The following is an 18,982-nucleotide window of genomic DNA, read 5'->3' as shown; positions in this document are numbered from 1 at the left end:
CCATTCATGCATACGAGTCCGATCAGATGTTCTGAGAACATTTGATCTGGGAGCATGACATTAAATATTGTTTAATTTTGCATTAAACCCTTTTTCAACCAAACTCTTGCTATAAATATCATTTTTGAGGCTACATTCTAATTCACAGTGTAGAGAAGAACTGACACATGAACTCTAGTTACCAGTTCAAATCCATTTTGACTGTTGAAGGAAAGATGAGATTTAAAAAAAATAACATCCGTTACCATTAACTTTGCCAATTGGAGGGACAGAGGAAGAAAAGAAAGCAATTATGGCCCTTATCATACTATAAAAGCACTTTTTATCAAAATGTAGTGAATAGACAAGGAATTTATATGAAAACTTAATTGTTTAATCAGGAAAAAAGCAGAAAGTAAGATGACAATGAACTTATTTACAGAAATGCCTCTTTACAATTTCCATCAAGAAAATTACAATTTCTACGTTTCTGCAATTCCACAATGAAACTAAAAAAAAAACCCACCAAGCACTTGCACTGCTTCCAATATTACTTTTCACCAATTCTGATCAGATGCCTAACCATTTTGGAGTTGTACTATTATGGTTTTGAAACAGCATCAGTAACAAAAAGTTCAAGCAGCTCTTGGGTGCTGTTAAAATAATGCATCACAGCTAAGAGGAGCTTCTCTCTTCTGTCGACCTTGTTTCTTCAAATAAGATCAGCAACTAGATTAAACAAAGAAAAAAAATAAAACATCGGTGTGAAAATAAGAGATGGCAGGTCCTACACAAATCCCTACTCCAATACTGAGAAAGCTACTAAAAGTCAACCAATCCATCACATAACAGGCAGCATTTGACAAATAGCTTACAAATATACCTTCTATAAATTCAAGATTGTTCATTAGGTTAACTGAAAAGACAGAAACTTGACTCATATACCCTAAACCTACCTAGTTTGTTGGGTTCGGGTTAATCAAACTCTGCCAACCAGACCATTGTTGTTAATTTGCATGGTTTAAAAGCTTAACATGCTTTGTGAACAAGCCAATTCTTGTTTACTAAATAAAGGAAGTTATTAAATAGAGCATCACAGTACATTATGTGCACCCAGCTGCGGTTCCAACAATATTCAAGATAGATGGAATACAACCGCAAAAAATCCTACTAAAGAAATGGTGCAATGGATTTAAGGTAAACTCTCAGAGCCAAGAGGAGGAATTCCTTTCAATACAAGAAACCTGGCCTTGCTTTATCCTCCTGGGCAGGCAGGATAAATCAATTATTTGATTTATGTTAGAAACCTTGTTTATATTTATTCCTAATTTAGGAATAAATGTACTGGTGCCCAACTATAATGCACTGCTGGCACACTAAAGGCATAGCCAGTGTGGCTGGCACTGAATCCTCCTAAATATATCTTGCTCTGCGTGTAATGCTTTTCCTCATCAATGGACTGATCACTGTAATGTCTAGGAAATCTTGCTGCAGTTTTAGACAACACTGTGGAGAAGTAAAAGGTCTGATTATATGATTTTCTTGCTTTTACATGTTAATTGTTTTGTTAATTTTTACAATACTTCGGCCAAACAAAAGAAAAAACAACTATGAGGGAAGTAGAAGAAAAAGTATCTTTCCCAATCTTTCTGATTTTTTTTAAGGCCTTCGTATCTCCATACTCAAGCAGTCCTGTCATCTCATGACTTTTTGCCTACATGGAATAAATGCTGTGGCTAACCATTTTCTGTTTTGTTGTAATACAAGACCAGGTTAGGTAACAAGACAAGGAATTAGACTCACCATTCATGGGCATTTCATCAATCTGGGTAGAATAGTATTGCTCAATGTCTCGCAGGATACGAATATCATCATTCTTTACAAAGTTGATTGCAACACCCTTGCGACCATAGCGGCCTGATCTACCAATCCTGGTAAGAAATTCAAAACCAGTTAACATATGAGGAATCAGAGCAACTCACCCTCAGAGCGGAATTCTTCCATGTCCTTTACAGAACCAACCACAGTGAAGGACGTTTGTGCCATACCCTGGGCAACTGCTTACTTTAAATACTTAAAAGCAGAAGCATCTTTTATTTTAACTGACAGGACTGGGGGAAAAGTGGCATTTTTTCCCATCATTTGTTCTTTGGATAGTATTTTTATTACTCAAACATTTAACATTTTATGCACGCATCCATTTTGGAACATGATTAAAAAAACAATTGCTCATAAGGATTTTTTCCCCTTGAAATATACATGTATGCCTACCTGTGTATGTACAATTCTCTGTTGTTGGGCAAATCATAGTTAATGATCAAGGACACCTGAGGAACATCCAGACCTCTTGCCCAAACATCTGTAGAAATTAGAACTCGGCTATAAAAAGAAAAAGCAAGCATTGGACTACAAGAAATCTTTAGAACTTGACAAAAAGTTATAAGCCCTTTTATTTTCATCTGTGTTAGCACAACTTAAACTTGAGGACAAAGTTTATCTTCTCACAAAGGCGGCACAATGTGTTGCACATCTGTATTAATACCAGAGATGGCACTTGCTGAATAAGCACCAAGACATGAGGCTCATCTCAAACATAAGAATACAATGTGAAGAAAGCTGACCCAGAACATTAGTTGTCATTGTAAGATACTCTGATGCACAAACTAGAGAAATGAAATAGATGTATACAACGATCTCCATCACTCATCTAGCAAAATCTAGAGGATGGTTTTGAATTGTATTTTGAGAGAGCTTCAGGAAATAAACTGCTGGCTTACCTTGCCCCAGATCTGAACTCTTTCATGATGGACTCCCTCTCCTTCTGGGGCATGTCACCATGCATTGATGAAACAGTGAAGTTGGCTTCTCTCATCTTCTCAGTCAGCCAATCAACCTGACCCAGGGATCAGCCACAATTAGTTTTATACTGACATGGGAGTAACCTAGAAAAAGTTAACTTCCTCTGTAGTGTACCCTGAATCTAATTCCACCCATTTGTTAATTTGAACAAATTATGCAATATTCACTTGGATCATACCTTCCTCTTGGTATTACAGAAGATGACTGCTTGTGTAATAGTGAGTGTGTCATACAAGTCACATAATGTATCAAACTTCCATTCTTCTCTCTCTACTGCCACAAAGAACTGTTTGATCCCTTCAAGAGTCAACTCATCACTGAGAAAATAGAAAAATGCATCCAAATTGACCTTGTTGGTTATATAAAGCATTTTTATTTTACCCTTCAGTCCAAAAGACTTCCAGAACAGTTTACAAGGATGAATAACAAGACAGATTTTAAACGAAAATGGAAAGGAGGAGGGGAAAAAGCATATTCAGGCAATTACCCTTAAGTAACAATTCAAGGAAAAAACTGAGCTCAAAATCACCAGGCTGTTGGCTGAACAAACAGAGTAACAAAAGAATGGAAAAGTCCATTCTTTTTTTTCCCCTCTCTCTCTCCTGCAATTTTATGTAATGGTTACTGGAATGTGTTAATTGTAAGGAATACCTTAATGGAGCAATTGGACATTAAATTTAGGAAACAAAAACTTTCACAACTGCATAATTATTTTCTACAACTATATTTTAAATCAGAGAAGAGAATTAGAGAACGCAGAGCAAAGTTGCACAGTTTTAAGCATTTAACTGTTGCTCTGGAATTAAAAAATTAAGACCTCTGATACACTATGGAGCTAGGAAATTCCCATCTTCACCATGAACATGTTGGCTGCATGAGGACATAACACTAAAATCAGACTATCCATAGGGTTTGTCTGCTTTCTCCTCTCCTCTACAACAGTTACAAGGAAATAGAAAGCTTCTACAGTCAGGCATATTCTTCAAACCTACACTGGAGTTAATCTCATTCATAGGTAGTAAAAGCAATGGTCAAAATTTGATCAATTTCTACTGGCCGTAGCTACATTTAACCAGTTGTCCAGGCTTGGACAACATAGTAAACAATGGTTAATCAAATATATTTCTCCATGCTGCTGGCCCAGAAATAGAAAGAGGGGAGTGTATCTACTTTGGGGCAGCAATATCTGGTATTATATCTGGAATATTCATTTAGGACACATGCCTGTGATGCTGGGACAACTTCCCTGATTCTTCAGTTTCCTTCCTCCTAAGGCAGAGATGGGACAATAATTTTGGAAGGGACACAGTTTCTTTCAGTTTGCCTTTATTATCAAATTACCAAGTTTGCAAAATCCTGAACTCAAAAAGCCCCCAAATGGGGTTTGTTCAGGACTGAGCTAGATGATTGGAATTGTTAACCCAGACCTTTCCTAAGTCCCTAACCTGGGCTGACCTTTATACTAACCATTTGGCAAATCTGACTATTTCTATCTTATTTGCAATAGAAAGAGATAAAATTACTGTTAAAGAACATTTAAGTAGCAAGTCATGGATCAGGAAAGAAATAAAGAAATGGATTCAGACAAGCTCTCTGTTCTAGTTTAGATCTGAAGTATTATCAGAGGGTTCATATTAAAAACTACTGATATAGAAGGAAGCCCCAACATAAGCTGGAACATAAACTTAAAATTACTAACCGTTTCACCAGAATACGAATAGGGTCTGTCATAAATTTGTTGGTCATCTCCAAGATCTCATGTGGCAAAGTTGCACTGATCAGAACTACCTGTGTGGCTGGAGGAAGGTATCTGTACACATCATAAATCTGTTCTTTAAAACCTGTATAAGCCAAGCAAACAACATAGTAAATGATATAGTAAAATTTGGAAGCCCTTTTGTATTTTGCTGCTATGAACAAAAGCATTACACAAACCGCTCCAAGAGGTCCATGCCCAAGAACTATGCTTGCACCTTAACCCAGGCTGGTACTCACTAGAGGCACCTGACATTCAACTCTACAGTGATAGTATTTGACAACTGATAGGATGTTATCTACTTGTCATAGGAAGCTACTCAAATTTGCTCTGAGCGCGTGCTTAACTATGTCTGGCACACAGACTCAGCAACTGAACTCTGTATCCTTTAAGGTTTTGTTTTCATATTTTCTAAAAGCAGGACTAGAAACATTTGAGATATACGTATCCTTTACCTTTATTGAGCATCTCATCAGCTTCATCCAAAACCAACATTTTGATAGCACGAGTCCTTAGACTTCTGCGACGAATCATATCTGGAAGATTTGAAATTTGTACCAACAAACACCAAAAGTATTAAAAAAAACTCCTTGTCCCACAAATTTAATATGCATTACTCTTCTGAAATGGTATCAGAGAAGCTTCTAGGGCTTCTTCCCATGCAACGTGTATGTGTGTCTGAAGTTAAGCTCAGAGAAGCAGCAGCATGAAGGCTAGCTGGGAGGAAACATCAATAGCAGCAACAAGGGAAAAGGCAGTGCCTGCCTCCTACGTGGACTGGGAGCTAGAGCCAAATATGGCCTTCAGGTTACCTACTAGCCACAACTAGTCTACAATAACTAAAAGTTACCTTTGAAGATAGTTTACAAACACAGAGGTCAAAGGAGCTAAGAAAGAAAACAATTTTGATTCCAAATCTAGAGCATAAGGCAACTGAAAATTATCGTGAGTCCAAACAGAATTCTATCCGAAGCATTAAATGCAGTCATGGTATCACATATAATAATTATATATTCACCAAATACACGACCAGGTGTGCCAGCAACAACATGTTGTCCATAATCCAGCTTCCTGATATCTTCACCAACATTGGTCCCACCAATACATGCATGACATTGGACATTCATGTAATCACCAAGAGCAAGAAGCCCCTGTAAGAAAGAGCCCATACATTACCTAATAGGAGTCAAGAGTTCTAATACCACCTGAACTCTAATTGAAGCAGTAGTCCTAACAAGAACTGTGACATCTGCAACAGCATACAAATAGAGTGAATAGGCAAATCCTCCTATATGTGAATCCATTCTCCCTTCTCAGTGTTCGACTCACATACTCCTATTATTATAATTACTTTTGGGTTCTTTTTTAATATGATGAATTGCCATATAACATGAAATTATTTATTGCGTTTATATCTCACCTTTCTTTCACCATGGAACTCAAGATAAATGCTGCTAAGCACTGCTAAGAGCAAACTGTGCATGATGTGCCCTGAGAGTTACCAACACTGTTAGTAGGGACAGCTCAAGGCTTCAAAAATCTGAGCAAAGAATCCTGTTGATGGGATGTTGGGTATTTACCTGGCTTTGTTAGATCCAGCACATAGTGCTGCTCACCACAATGCCTACCTGGTCACTTTATCCCTGGTAGTGACCTCAAGGAACAGCAAGCTGAGCCTACAGACATTCAGAATTTATATTAGTAGAGCACACTATCACTGTGTTAAGTATTAATTTTAAAAGTATGTGTATGCTGCATCACTTTGTTGGGGAGACTGCAAACACAGACTCCCCAACATTGAAGTCCTAACCACAAACCACTAAGGCTTCAATTGAATAGTACAGCCTGATTCTAAACAGCCACCTGTCATGATTGAGTTGCTGTTGGGAGAAAAGAGAGAATTGGCCAGGGGCTTAAGTGCTGTATTATTCTTTTGCAAACATTATGTGTTACAAGATTTACTTACCTTCTGAATTTGTACTGCCAACTCTCTAGTAGGTGCCAAGATCAATGCCTGGGTTTCACGAACCTAATTGAAACAATGAAATATAGTTATTCAACCCCCTCTAAATAGGTATTTTGAATCTCAACTGCTCCATGATCATAAAATAAACATATTCCAAAAGTTACCTGGATGTCCAGACATTGTAGAACAGAGATGGAAAATGTTGCTGTTTTGCCTGTTCCAGACTGTGATCTAGAAAGAAACAGTTGAATAGATGAATCTGATTAAAATACACATAATGACTGTAACCACATGATACAAGATTAGCTTTGTATGGGTCTATTTAGGGAGATTCATGACATCTTATATTTGTTATATATTTGTTAGTGAAGCCCATGTTTGTTAATGCTGTTTAACAGTTAACCTTCTGATGCACTAGTATTTGTAGGGAGATGATCCAGGTTTATACAATTTATTAACAACAACCAAGCTTGCTATAATATGACTTATTTTACATATACGTGCATAACAGTAGCAGCTTTCCCATAGATGTCCTAAAATGGGTAAGGCACCATTTAAAACTAAACTTCTATAGTCTATAACAAATGAATACATATCAGTGAAAATTGTCCAGATCATTTAGATTCTAGTTATAAACAGTTACAGATGCCTGAACACAATGAAATCACTGGAGCTATTGAAATACAAGCTTAGGGTTGAACCTAAATCAACTTGATACTCTGCAAGATAAAAATAGGCCTGTATTAGCATAAGATCATTTAATACATTAAAACACAGAATCTGAATTATACGAATTATCAGTCAGTTCCAACCTCTCATGGTAGTTACACGAACACACTTTTGAAACTAATAAGCAGTTTACATTGGATGCCTCTCTTTAAAATAATAATTATATGGCACTTTCCTAAACATACAGCAGTTCACAAGCATTGCTTCAGAATCCTATAAGAAAAACTAGCATTTCTTACTTTTACCATATATTAGAGATGGGGTACTAAAGCTAAAAGAGAATGGCTTGTTTTAGGCCACAATGAAATTACAAAAGTACATGTGGAACATCTGTTCAGCTTATAACTATCTATTCAGAAGTAAACCTTACTGGCTTCAATAAATTTATTCCCATGTGTGCATATAGAATTGCAGCCAAATTTACTACACTGGAAAAAATTCATGTTCTAACACAGCTCAAGTTCAAAAATGAAAATTAAACAGTCTGATTTCCATAATCAAATTAAGTATTCCAGTAATAGATACACAAGGACACAGCTGCATTTACTGTATTTCTACATCATTTAACTCCAGTTTCTACAGTTGTATAGATCCTGAATTTAAAATAGTACCATAAAATATTATGTTCTTCCTATTCACACATTTAAAGAATGGACACTGTGTTAACTAGAATCTAACTATAGGTAGTTCCCAGTTTAAGAACAAGTTCCGTTCCCAAGGTTTGTCCTTAAGTACAATTTGTATGTAAGCTGGAACAGTATTATTGTATAATACTATATAAGTAGTATAGATAATTAACTCGAACCATTGTGTATTTAACTTGAACCATTGTGTATTTAATTCAAATTTTGCTGCAATAGGTAGATTCTCATTTTTAGTTCCCCTTAACAGAACTGAGAAATTGTTGCCTACTTTTTAACTGGAGAAAAAAATAATTAAAACAAAATAAAGATGATTTGGTGACTGTAAAGGATCACTGACTACTACTTAGAAATCTATGTAGAATAAAATGTATAGATGGATGTTATATGTCACCATAAAAGAAAAAAAGGATGCAAAAAATTTGAATTGATTGTGAGATTGCAGTTCTAAGTATACTTCAGAAAAAGGAAGCCCCATAAAACTTAGCAGGATTATTTTTGATTAAATGTGCTTAGAATTATACCATAAAACTTACGTTAGTCCATTGCTTCCAAAGGACTCATTCCTTACTATTTATGAGCAATGAGCATCAAGAACAATTTTCTTTTTCACTGTCAAAATAATATCACAAAGTATACTCTTCAAACTTTCCTTTTAGTACATAATTTCACTTACTGTGCAATCACATCTCTTCCTTTAATTATCTGCTTAATTGCTCTCTGCTGGATAGCTGAAGGTTTCTCAAAACCTAGAAAATTTTTAAAAATATTGTTTTTAGATTACAATTTAGATTTTCCCTCCACAAACTATACTATCAAAACTGACCAAAGCATTATAGTAAACAAACACAATGAAAACTAAAATTGTTAATATATATTATTTAAAATAAGCAAATAAACAGGCTCCCTAGCACTTTACTTTAGGGATATCATTAGGTAGTTGAGGCCGGAACCAAGAGTAACACAGCCCTAAGGCTGCATTCATATAATATGTCTGACTAAATTTGTTGCTACTCTCGAATAAATGACTTATCTAGTGATCCCATCGGAATGACCAAAGGATCATATGGAGATATGTAAATGTTTTGGAATATTTTGAGGTGGGGTAAAAAATTAAGATTTTTTTTTTGACTGATATTAAGGCTTGTATGATTTTATCTTTCTTTAATGATTTGGATTAAGATTTACTGGATTGCTGTTAAGGTTTGTTTGATTTTTAAGATTTATAAGATATAATAATAATTGCCTCGTTTTAGGTTTAATAGGTTAAGGTTATTATAATATTATTAATTATAAAAGTAAACAATTTAAATGTTTTTATAATTTGGTTTCTATTATAGTGGACAGAAATATATAGAATACTGGTAGGAAGGAAAAAATTAAATAAATGCTTATTTTGGGGGGAAAGTTGATTTGGAGGTTTATATATTTCTTTTTCTTTTAATATAAGGGGAAGGAGCAATTGTGTTTAGTGACTTTTATAATAATAGAATGATTTATACAAATAATGTGATCTTGGTTTGATACAGAGTAAGGGATTGATTATGGAAACTGCTGTATATTCTTGTTGTTGAAAGTCCAAAGTCACCTCTTTATGTAATCTTCAAAATTCTTTTTTCTTGTGTTTTTCACTTTTAGTTTTTTTTTGTAATTTTTTTGGTAGTTTTTATCTTTGTTTCAAACTTAATAAAATTCTTATTAAAAATAATAATAAAGGAACAACCAAAGGATCTACTCCAATTATAGCAGCAGGAACCATCTCTGATGGTTTTTCTGTCTCTTTTCAGCTGACACTTGATACCCATGGTGCAAAGTCTGTGTGTGTGAGATTTTTTTTTTTAATGCAAAATATACTGCCTAAAAGAAAGTGCAAAAGCTGGCTTGCAGCTAAACCTCAAAAAAACCAAGATTATGGCAACCAGCTTGATTGATAACTGGCAAATAGAGGGAGAAAACGTAGAAGCAGTCAAAGACTTTGTATTTCTAGGTGCAAAGATTACTGCAGATGCTGACTGCAGTCAGGAAATCAGAAGACGCTTAATCCTTGGGAGAAGAGCAATGACAAATCTCGATAAAATAGTTAAGAGCAGAGACATCACACTGACAACAAAGGTCCGCATAGTTAAAGCAATGGTATTCCCAGTAGTAACATATGGCTGCGAGAGCTGGACTGTAAGGAAGGCTGAGAGAAGGAAGATCGATGTTTTTGAACTGTGGTGTTGAAGGAAAATTCTGAGAGTGCCTTGGACTGCAAGAAGATCAAACCAGTCCATCCTCCAGGAAATAAAGCCAGACTGCTCACTTGAGGGAATGATAGGTAAAGGTAAAGGTTTCCCTTGACATTAAGTCCAGTCATGTCCGACTCTAGGGGGCGGTGCTCATCCTGGAGAAGATGCTGATGCTAGGGAGAGAGGAAGGCAAAAGGAAGAGGGGCCGACCAAGGGCAAGATGGATAGATGATATTCTAGAGGTGATGGATTCGTCCCTGGGGGAGCTGGGGGTGTTGACGACCGACAGGAAGCTCTGGCGTGGGCTGGTCCATGAAGTCACGAAGAGTCGGAAGCGACTAAACGAATAAACAACAATACTGCCTAGAAAAGACCCATTCCTAAAGGGCTGTTTTAGACCCTAAGTCTATGTCCCCAAGGCCATGAGGAAGATAACTCTGTCTTCTGGGTTCATATATCAATGCCTGCCAAAATAATAATTACCCTACATATTACAGGTTTATTTGGGAAATAATTTGGAAATTAACTGATCTCTAGGTTCAAGTAACATGGCAAAACTACGACTCACTTAGGCAAGTACCAAGAATTTTAATTTGTACACAAAAGTTAAAACTACAAACCCCATTACTTCTCATTTGAAAAACTAAATTTCTTTAAAATAGAAAGACAGAATTTGTAGCAGAAAAGCCAGAGTTTCAAACATTTCCAGATTGCTTGGGGATTACTTCGAAATACCATTAACAGAGGCTTCCACAAAACTATCAACAAATGCCAAAGGGAAGCCCATAATCGAAGTCCGACTACAATTGGCCCTCCCTTGCTCGAATCTCATAATGACCAGCATTTAAAGCCAAGCCGGCCTGGGATGGTGGGTGGGTGATCGCGTCTAGAGAAGGCTGGCGAACCCAAAAAGCAGCCGGAAAGCTCTTCCGTCCTTTGTCGTTTTCAACCCTCCCTCGCTCCCACTATTGCTCCTTCTGAAGATGCGGCCACACAACTAGTTCCGTTTCCCCTTTCTCAACCTATCCGTCCAGGCCCCACTCACCGTAGGCGTAGATGCCGCGCAGCAGGTCCTCCCGTAGGCCCATGGTGTCGAAAGTGGGGGTGACGTCCACCTCTTCGCTGGTCTCGAATTCCACCTTGGTCATGTCCTCCTCCTTCAGCAGCCGCTTCCGAGCTGAGCCCGTCACACCGCCCGTAGCCCCCGACATCGTGTCACACCGACTCCTAGGCCCCGACCACCACCCAAAGCTGCCCGAAGCCCGCCTCTACCGAGAACGTTCAACGTGCCGAAAGGAAAGGCCCGCTCTACGCAATTCCTGCGACACAATCACGAAGCGGCACATGCGCTCTCACCTCCTCTCCGACGCGCCCTCACTGATGCACTGACGGACGCTGAACAAAGCCCTACGCTGAAGGACGTACGCTCGTTTCCACAGAGATAGAAATTTTTATAGAATGATGTAGAGTAACGATCACACTTTCTTAGACAAGGATGTTTAGTACATTCCATGTTTTCCCATTCCAGAACGGAAACAAGAGCCGTCTGTAGAAAGCAATTGAAAATGCAACGTGGGTTTAGTGAGCATATAGTTAAACAGGAGTGGCTCCAATTATTAACTTTAAAGTTTATGCCATAAACTTTAAAGTGTGACAAGAGGCCTGTTGCCTGCACAGAGAGGAGTTTTTTCTTTTTAATCAAAGCCTTACTTTATGTTAGATGCTGAGAAAAGTGGTTGTAGAAATTTTAAAAAATGCTTTGAGAACCACATCTTGAACTTCTTGAAAGAAGCAGAAAACACAGAAAAAGGAGTTAATGAAAAAAACATTTTACTGTTGATTCTACTAATCTCAGTACTGCACCTCAGGGAACTATACCTGAGAACATTTTGTATGATAAATATTGCTGCAATATTGCAGATCAGAAACTGGCTTGCTTTAAGAGTGTGTGAGGATTCCCTCATACTTTTTAACCACTTTTTTATATGATCACTGCACCCTAACAGCAGTGTGCATGCATTGTGCTTCATGTTTCTTTCTGGCAGAGTTATTTTAAATGAATGAGAGCTAATTGTTCCTGGAGTATTTACTTCTGAATAAACAGGCATAGCACCTGGTCTTCTAACAACATATCTATACAGGCATCATTTTTAAAATTTTATTTATTAAAGTGTAAATAAAAATTGAGTTTTAACCTATGGATATCAAAGGTGTAATTAAAAGAATTAATCTTTTTAAAACTGTGAATTAAAAAGAATAAGCATCAGAAATATTAATAAAATAACAGGAAACACATTTGAATAAAATAATCTACAAATAAGAATTCCCCCAAAAGTAATAGCTTCTTTGCACAATTCATTTCTAATTTATGCAACTGACATACGTGCTGAGAAATAATAACTAGGAACTGGGATCACTTAGATTTATGGCTATCTGAACCATGTTTTACTTGATTCATTCAAATACCTCAGTTCTGTGTATAATACACAGAATCAGAAACTGACCATCCATAGCAACTGAGCCACAAACTAGGCAAGCACTTGTTAGCATAATCTGCATGCAAATCCAGTTACTCTTAGATCACAATGTCTCCATCTAAGATGCTGTCAGAGGAGTCCAAAATGCTATGGAGGGCAAATGACAAAAGCAGCAGTGGGCCTATGCAATGCAAGCTCCACCCCTTTTAGACAAGTATCATGACATATGAAAGGGACACAGCTCACTGTCTGATGCTGCTTTTGCCATTTTGATGAAAGCACTGGATCCTGCAGACTGCTCTGCATACTCTTTTGTTGAGAGCTCTGTTCTAATGAGTATCCTGTATTCTACACACTATAGTACATGTGTTTATTCTAGCCTAGCCCAACATGGTACCTTTGAGATGTGTTGGACTTCAACTTCCATCATTTCCCCTCAGCCTGTGCCACACTCCCATCTAACTGGAATGAAATAACATAAATGAAGTGCCACATAGGTAATCTTTGTCCCTGTACCACCAACATTTCTATTAATGATATGGCTAAGGAAGGAAGGGTTATCAAATTTGCAGATGACACCAAATTTAATGGATAGTTAGTGGCCGAAAAGAAAGGGAAAAACTACAAAATTATCTTCATAGCTTAGATAAATAGGCTGAAAACAAAGAAGAAACCACTAAGGAGAAAGAAGTCAAATGCACAGGTGTAGCATTGGGGATTCCTAGCCTGACAACAATACTTGTGAAAGAGATTTTGGAACAGTTGTTGACAAATAAATGTTGTTTATTCATTCAGTCGCTTCCAACTCTTCGCGACTTCATGGATTAGCCCACACCAGAGCTTCCTGTCGGTCATCACCACCCCCAGCTCCCCCAGGGACAAGTCCGTCACCTCTAGAATATCATACATCCACCTTGCCCTTGGTCAGCCCCTCTTCCTTTTGCCCTCCACTCTCCCTAGCATCAGCATCTTCTCCAGGCTGTCCTGTCTTCTCATTATGTGGCCAAAGTATTTCAGTCTTGCCTTTAATATCATTCCCTCAAGAGAGCAGTCTGGCTTTATTTCCTGGAGGATGGACTGGTTTGATCTTCTTGCAGTCCAAGGCACTCTCAGAATTTTCCTCCAACACCACAGTTCCAAAGCATCGATCTTCCTTCTCTCAGCCTTCCTTACAGTCCAGCTCTCGCAGCCATATGTTACTACGGGGAACACCATTGCTTTAACTATGCAGACCTTTGTTGTCAGTGTGATGTCTCTGCTCTTAACTATTTTATCGAGATTTGTCATTGCTCTCCTCCCAAATAAACAAACAAATAAATACACATGCAAATAGGAATTTAAACTAGCAGTGTGATGTGGCTGCAAAATAAACCAATCCAATTTTAAGCTGTATCAACAGAAGCAGATAGAATCTAAATGAGGGGAAGTAAAACTTCCAGTTTATTCTGCATTGATCAGAGCCCATTGCATGTTCTGTGTTGTTCTGGCACCATACCTTAAGAAGGTTTCCAAGAAATTGGAACAGGTTCAGAAAAAGACAAAATGGATGAGCAGGGGACTAGAATCTCCTATGGACATTGAAGGTATTGGACATATTTGGCCTTGTGAAGAGGAAGCTGAGGAGGGTCACCACAGCAGTTTTCACATCCAAAGGGGGTGACAAAGAAGGTAAGGACCTATCATTCCAGGTAGCTTTAAGTTGCAGTACAAGAATTTCCATTTGTTAATGTTAACAAGTTAAGACAACTTAGATCCTCCTTTCCCACCTTGGTGCTTTCCAAATGTGTTGGGCTACCTACAACTGCTCTTATTATCCCCAACCAACATGGTAATTGGAGTTCAAGACGGCTGAAGAACACCGGCTGGGGAAAAAGTGACTTGCGAGACCGAAAGAAGCTGTCAAGGCAGCAGTCACACAAATTCCCGTATGGAATAAATCATATCGAATACGGCAGGTTTGCCTTCTGTGTAAACGGTATTTCGGATTTGTCTTCCGCCACACGAAAAGATGAATTGCACGTCCGTTGCCGGGCAGCGCCCTCGGTTTCTGCAGCCGAAGCCATCCCGTGGAGCTTTCCTGGCCCGGCTGAGCACAGTTCTCCTTGGATTCCTCCGAAGCAGCAGCGGCTGAAGACCCGTTTGGAGCCCAGCTCGCCCCCTCCGGGTAACGCGCAGCAGCTGCTAAGAGGTACCGCTTGAGAGGAGGGCGAGGAAGTTGCCCGTCGCTAGACTTTGGGAGGAGGCTGGGAAGCTGGCCGCGAGGCCAAAGCGCCCGCGAGCCCGTGGCCGCTTCCTTAGCGCCGCTAGGGGAGGGGCGCCTGAAGCGAGAAACCGAGCACGCTGGTATTCAGGCTCGAGGGAGACAAAGACGCTGGGAGCGCAGCGGAAGGGTTTTTCTTCAGAGGAGCCTGCGCGTAGGATTGCTGCTTGGCTAGTAAAGGACCCCGGAGAAGGTGGGTGCTATTGCGAGGTCCCGTAGCCGGACTTTGGTGGATCCGAAATTTCCTCCTTAGGTCAGGACATTAAAGTGAAGTGTGTAAAAACATTAGCCGCAGAGGGAAAGGTTTTAATTTCCTGCTCGTGGGCAATTGATTTGCGTGTGTGTCTGTGCGCGCCCGCTTTCATCTAGGTAGGACGTCGCCTTGGCTTTCACGCCTTCTCCTCAAACTTTTTTGTTTTACAGTAATCGGTAAAAACGGTGGCTTCTCCATTGCTTTAAAACCGGACTTTCCAAATCGGCCATGGAGACTGTTTCCCTCAAATTTATTTTCTTTTTACAGTGACTTGCTTTTAGCATGTTTTGACATGAATTCTAACTCAGTCTGTTTTGAATTACCCTCCTTAAATGCTCCCCTTTACCTGTTACCAGATGGTCAATGTGCAGCCGTTTACCCTGCACAAACTGCCGAAAAACATCCAGGAGAGGCATTTGTTTTATGAAGCCTCCTGAAATCTTGTGGTTGTCCAGAAGGGCTCGCGGTGCAGGGAATACAGTATTGGCAACTGTCTTTCACAGTATGAAATGCTCTTGATGTCTAGAGAAACTAAGTAAAAGGAAATCATGAATAATTGCTACCTTGTCAATCAGATAGAAGTAAAAAAACTATTTTATAGCCTCTTTCCATAGTAATGATCAAAAGAGAGAGAAGCTATGACCCACAAAACATTTGCACTGAAGAACTTGAAATTTAAACCAATTTGAAGTAGTACAAACAGCCCTAAAGCATTGGTATTTAATTCCCAAAGAATAAAAAATATTTATTCTTTGCAAATAACTGTTGTTAGCTATTTGCATTGATATATGCTTAATTTCCTACACTGGTTTCAACATAACATCATGAATGCATGTGCACTTTGTTATTCTTCTATGAGCTTTGAGGTGCATTTTAACTTGGAGATAGATTACTAACTTCCCTAGGTTATAGCAGAATTTTTGGGCAACTGATCTGATAGTAGAAGTTAGGGTTCCTATAGAAAGAAAAAAACTTGGCAGAAAATGTATTACTTTCCAGATGTTACATTTTAGGCGTATGTTAAAATTTTCTGGGAAAAGAGAGCAAAATGTCTTGTATCAACCCAGAAGCTAATAGAACTATTCTAATTCGGGCTTTTAAGGACAAGACAGAGCCCTGTTGAAGAGCAAAGCAATTCACTTGCCTTCTATGTTTAGATGGAGACCAGTTGGGTGTCATTTTTAGTGGAAGCATCACTGTTAGGCATGGTGTGTATATGTGCATGCCTGTTCTCTGGCCACACCCAAGTTGTTTTGGGAACTCTTATAAGATTTGCTTTGTCCCATTTCTTCTTTAGTTTCATGTTGCCATTTAATATATGTTTATCCATTTGGTTTTTCTTCTGTTGCATAGTTTTATCAGTTGATCGTTTTTCCTCTCTCTTTTCTTTAAAGTTCTGCTTTTGGGTAAATTATACATTTTAATTCAGCATTATTTTCTTGTATGGTGAACATTAATATTTAATGTTCTGCTAAGAGTTTATTAAGAGTGAAAAGATGTAATCTCAGTTCCATAAATAAAGGACAGAATATTGCTGCATGCAGCCCCAGAACAGATTCTTAAAAGAGACTAGAGAACCCTGTGATCAGTTGGATCATCCTTTTTTGAGAAATGTAGTGTGATGTGAACAGAGTGAACATTAAATTTTAGGCTGACCATATTTCTTTACCCCAATGCTGGATGATATTGTGATCATCTAAGAACAGCATATTTCATAAATAGAAAAATAATTGTAGTGGCAAATGAACTTCAATAGTAAGTCAGTATTAGCTTACCTAAACAGATAAACAGAATGACCACAGGTAGGCAAAAAAGCAGTGGGAGCAGGAGCGGCTTCCTGCTTCCTGCTGGCTTCCCCATTGACTTTGCTTGTGGGAAGCTGGCAGGGAGCATCAGAAATCACAGTCACGTGACGGTGGAGACACTGCAACAACCACAACTTTGCGAATAAAGCTGGTCTGAACATTATGGAAATTTCAATTCCACAGGAGTAATGAGTCCTGGATTTTTTACTTTGAGTTAGTGTCTGATTTTAGGTACCTTGATTCAAAAATTGTTGTGGTATAATGCACTGTTTGGGCTAACTTGAGGGTACAAACAGGCAAACAGATAAACACAATGAGAGTTTTAGTAGTATATAAATGTTTGGAAGCTCTTGTGTTTTGAGGTGAGGTTGAAAAAGGAATGTTAAGCCTCTTTTAGCTACTTCAGGCCTCCATGGGGTGATTCGTTTTAGTCCTGAAGTCTCCTTCAAGTCTGGTTTGATTCTGCATGATTTCATGGATATATCCAACTTGGTTTTTAGCAGAAATATGCAAGTGGTTTTCCATTGCCTTCTTCCAGGATGTTTTTTCCAACTTCCCAGACTGGCCTACACGTTGGTGTTCTCTGGCAGTCTCCCAAAGCTTAGCATTTTTGACTTTTGAGATAACAGATAATTTCTTAATATGCTCCAAAGACAAACAGAATTTTAGGGTGATAACAAGGCTGATTAAAAGTTTTTTTAAAAATATGTCTTGCTACATCTCTGCTTGCAAAATAATTTGATTTATAGAAAAGCTATTTAGCACTTAATATTACTAAGTCAGTGTTTCTTAACCTCAGCAACTTTAAGATATGTGGACCAACTCCCAGAATTCAACTGGGAGCTGAAGTTTACAAATCTTAAAGTTGCTGAGGTTGAGAAACACTGTACTAAGTAATAGACAATATAACACACAGGTCCTGCCAGGAGGTGTGTATTGTATGGGTAGCAAAGGGGAAGCTAATCAACTGGACCAAAAAAAAAAAGCAGTTAATAACATTGTATGTATATGTTTATTGCTTTGGCTTACAGTATGTGCTGCTCAATTTCTGAAAATCCCAAGCTGCTTACAAAAAATAAACATAAAATTAAAGTATATTTTACAAATAGATAACATGATAATCACAAGGCCATGATGTGACACTTTTTGGGCAGCAAGATCTTTAAAAACCATGTTTTCACAACTGTTCAAAAGTATAATAGGGAGGGGATAATCCCAATAACTGGAAGAAAGCTGTTCCAAAGCTGGGAGATTTATTACTAAGAAGGCTCAAGCATGTGGACCTTATGGATGACATTCCCTCAGATTTGGGAACCTCAGCAAACCCACTTTACTAGTTCTCACCAGATAGGCAGATGCAACTCAGAGAAGGCAACCTCAAAGATATCCAGACCCTAAAGCCATGTAGGGCTTTACAGGTGATAACCAGGGCAGTTACTCTCCAAGGGGACAATTACTCTAGCAGTGAGTTCCCTAATACTTTAGAAGTTTGTCTTCTAAACTTCAAACTCTAGTTTTGAAGGGATGGTATAATTGTGAGTAGAAAATAATTCATTTTGAAATAGTTTGATCCTTGTAAATGTAAGAGTAAGAGAGCTTGAGTGGAGTCCTTGCATATTAAGTAATGATGCAGTATTTTATCCCCTATAGCTAGTGATTTCAACCTGATGAGAATTTGCTCATTTAACATCTTCCCATCTTTTGAGGTGAGGTGAAATACTGTAGTATGAAAAGGATGGTTTCTTTCAGTTGTGATATCTGTATCAATAGGTGGAACTAAATGGTAGAGTCAGGAGGACAAAGTTGGTAACACAGAGGATGGACTAAGATTGAGGAAGCACTCCCTCTGCTGGGAAGTATGGTCTTTGGCCCTGGAAGTAGTTCATTTTATTCAACAAGTGGTTAGAACAGGACGCTATATGTGGGAGTTGTTAGCTAATAAAGACATTTAGTATAAATGAACCTCCAACTCATTATTACTGGAAGAGACTTTGAAACATGGTGTCAGAAGTTAACAACTGAACCCACT

General features: G+C 38.3%; 2 protein-coding genes across 2 annotated transcripts in view; one reads left to right on the top strand and one right to left on the bottom strand.

Annotated features, from left to right (window-relative positions):
- Positions 1-351: 351 nt before the first annotated feature.
- Positions 352-11,493, bottom strand: EIF4A3 (eukaryotic translation initiation factor 4A3). The gene is made up of 12 exons (XM_063301909.1): positions 11,204-11,493; positions 8,607-8,679; positions 6,725-6,791; positions 6,561-6,623; positions 5,613-5,745; positions 5,050-5,130; positions 4,538-4,679; positions 3,017-3,155; positions 2,757-2,872; positions 2,251-2,358; positions 1,783-1,910; positions 352-708 (listed from the first exon to the last, which is right to left on the bottom strand). The coding sequence occupies exons 1-12, from the start codon at positions 11,367-11,369 to the stop codon at positions 692-694; spliced, it is 1,233 nt and encodes a 410-aa protein (XP_063157979.1). The 5' UTR covers positions 11,370-11,493; the 3' UTR covers positions 352-691.
- A 2,812-nt stretch (positions 11,494-14,305) lies between these two features.
- NINL (ninein like) overlaps positions 14,306-18,982 on the top strand; it is a 55,163-nt gene continuing 50,486 nt past the window's right edge. The window contains exon 1 of the mRNA XM_063301900.1: positions 14,306-14,823. The gene's annotated coding sequence lies outside the window, so the exon portion shown is untranslated. The remainder of the gene's footprint in view (positions 14,824-18,982) is intronic.

This window comes from Candoia aspera, chromosome 1, assembly GCF_035149785.1.
Source record: "Candoia aspera isolate rCanAsp1 chromosome 1, rCanAsp1.hap2, whole genome shotgun sequence".
Lineage (NCBI taxonomy): Eukaryota > Metazoa > Chordata > Lepidosauria > Squamata > Boidae > Candoia > Candoia aspera.
Note: the sequence above shows the minus strand (reverse complement) of the source record. Positions and strands in the feature narration are given on the sequence as shown.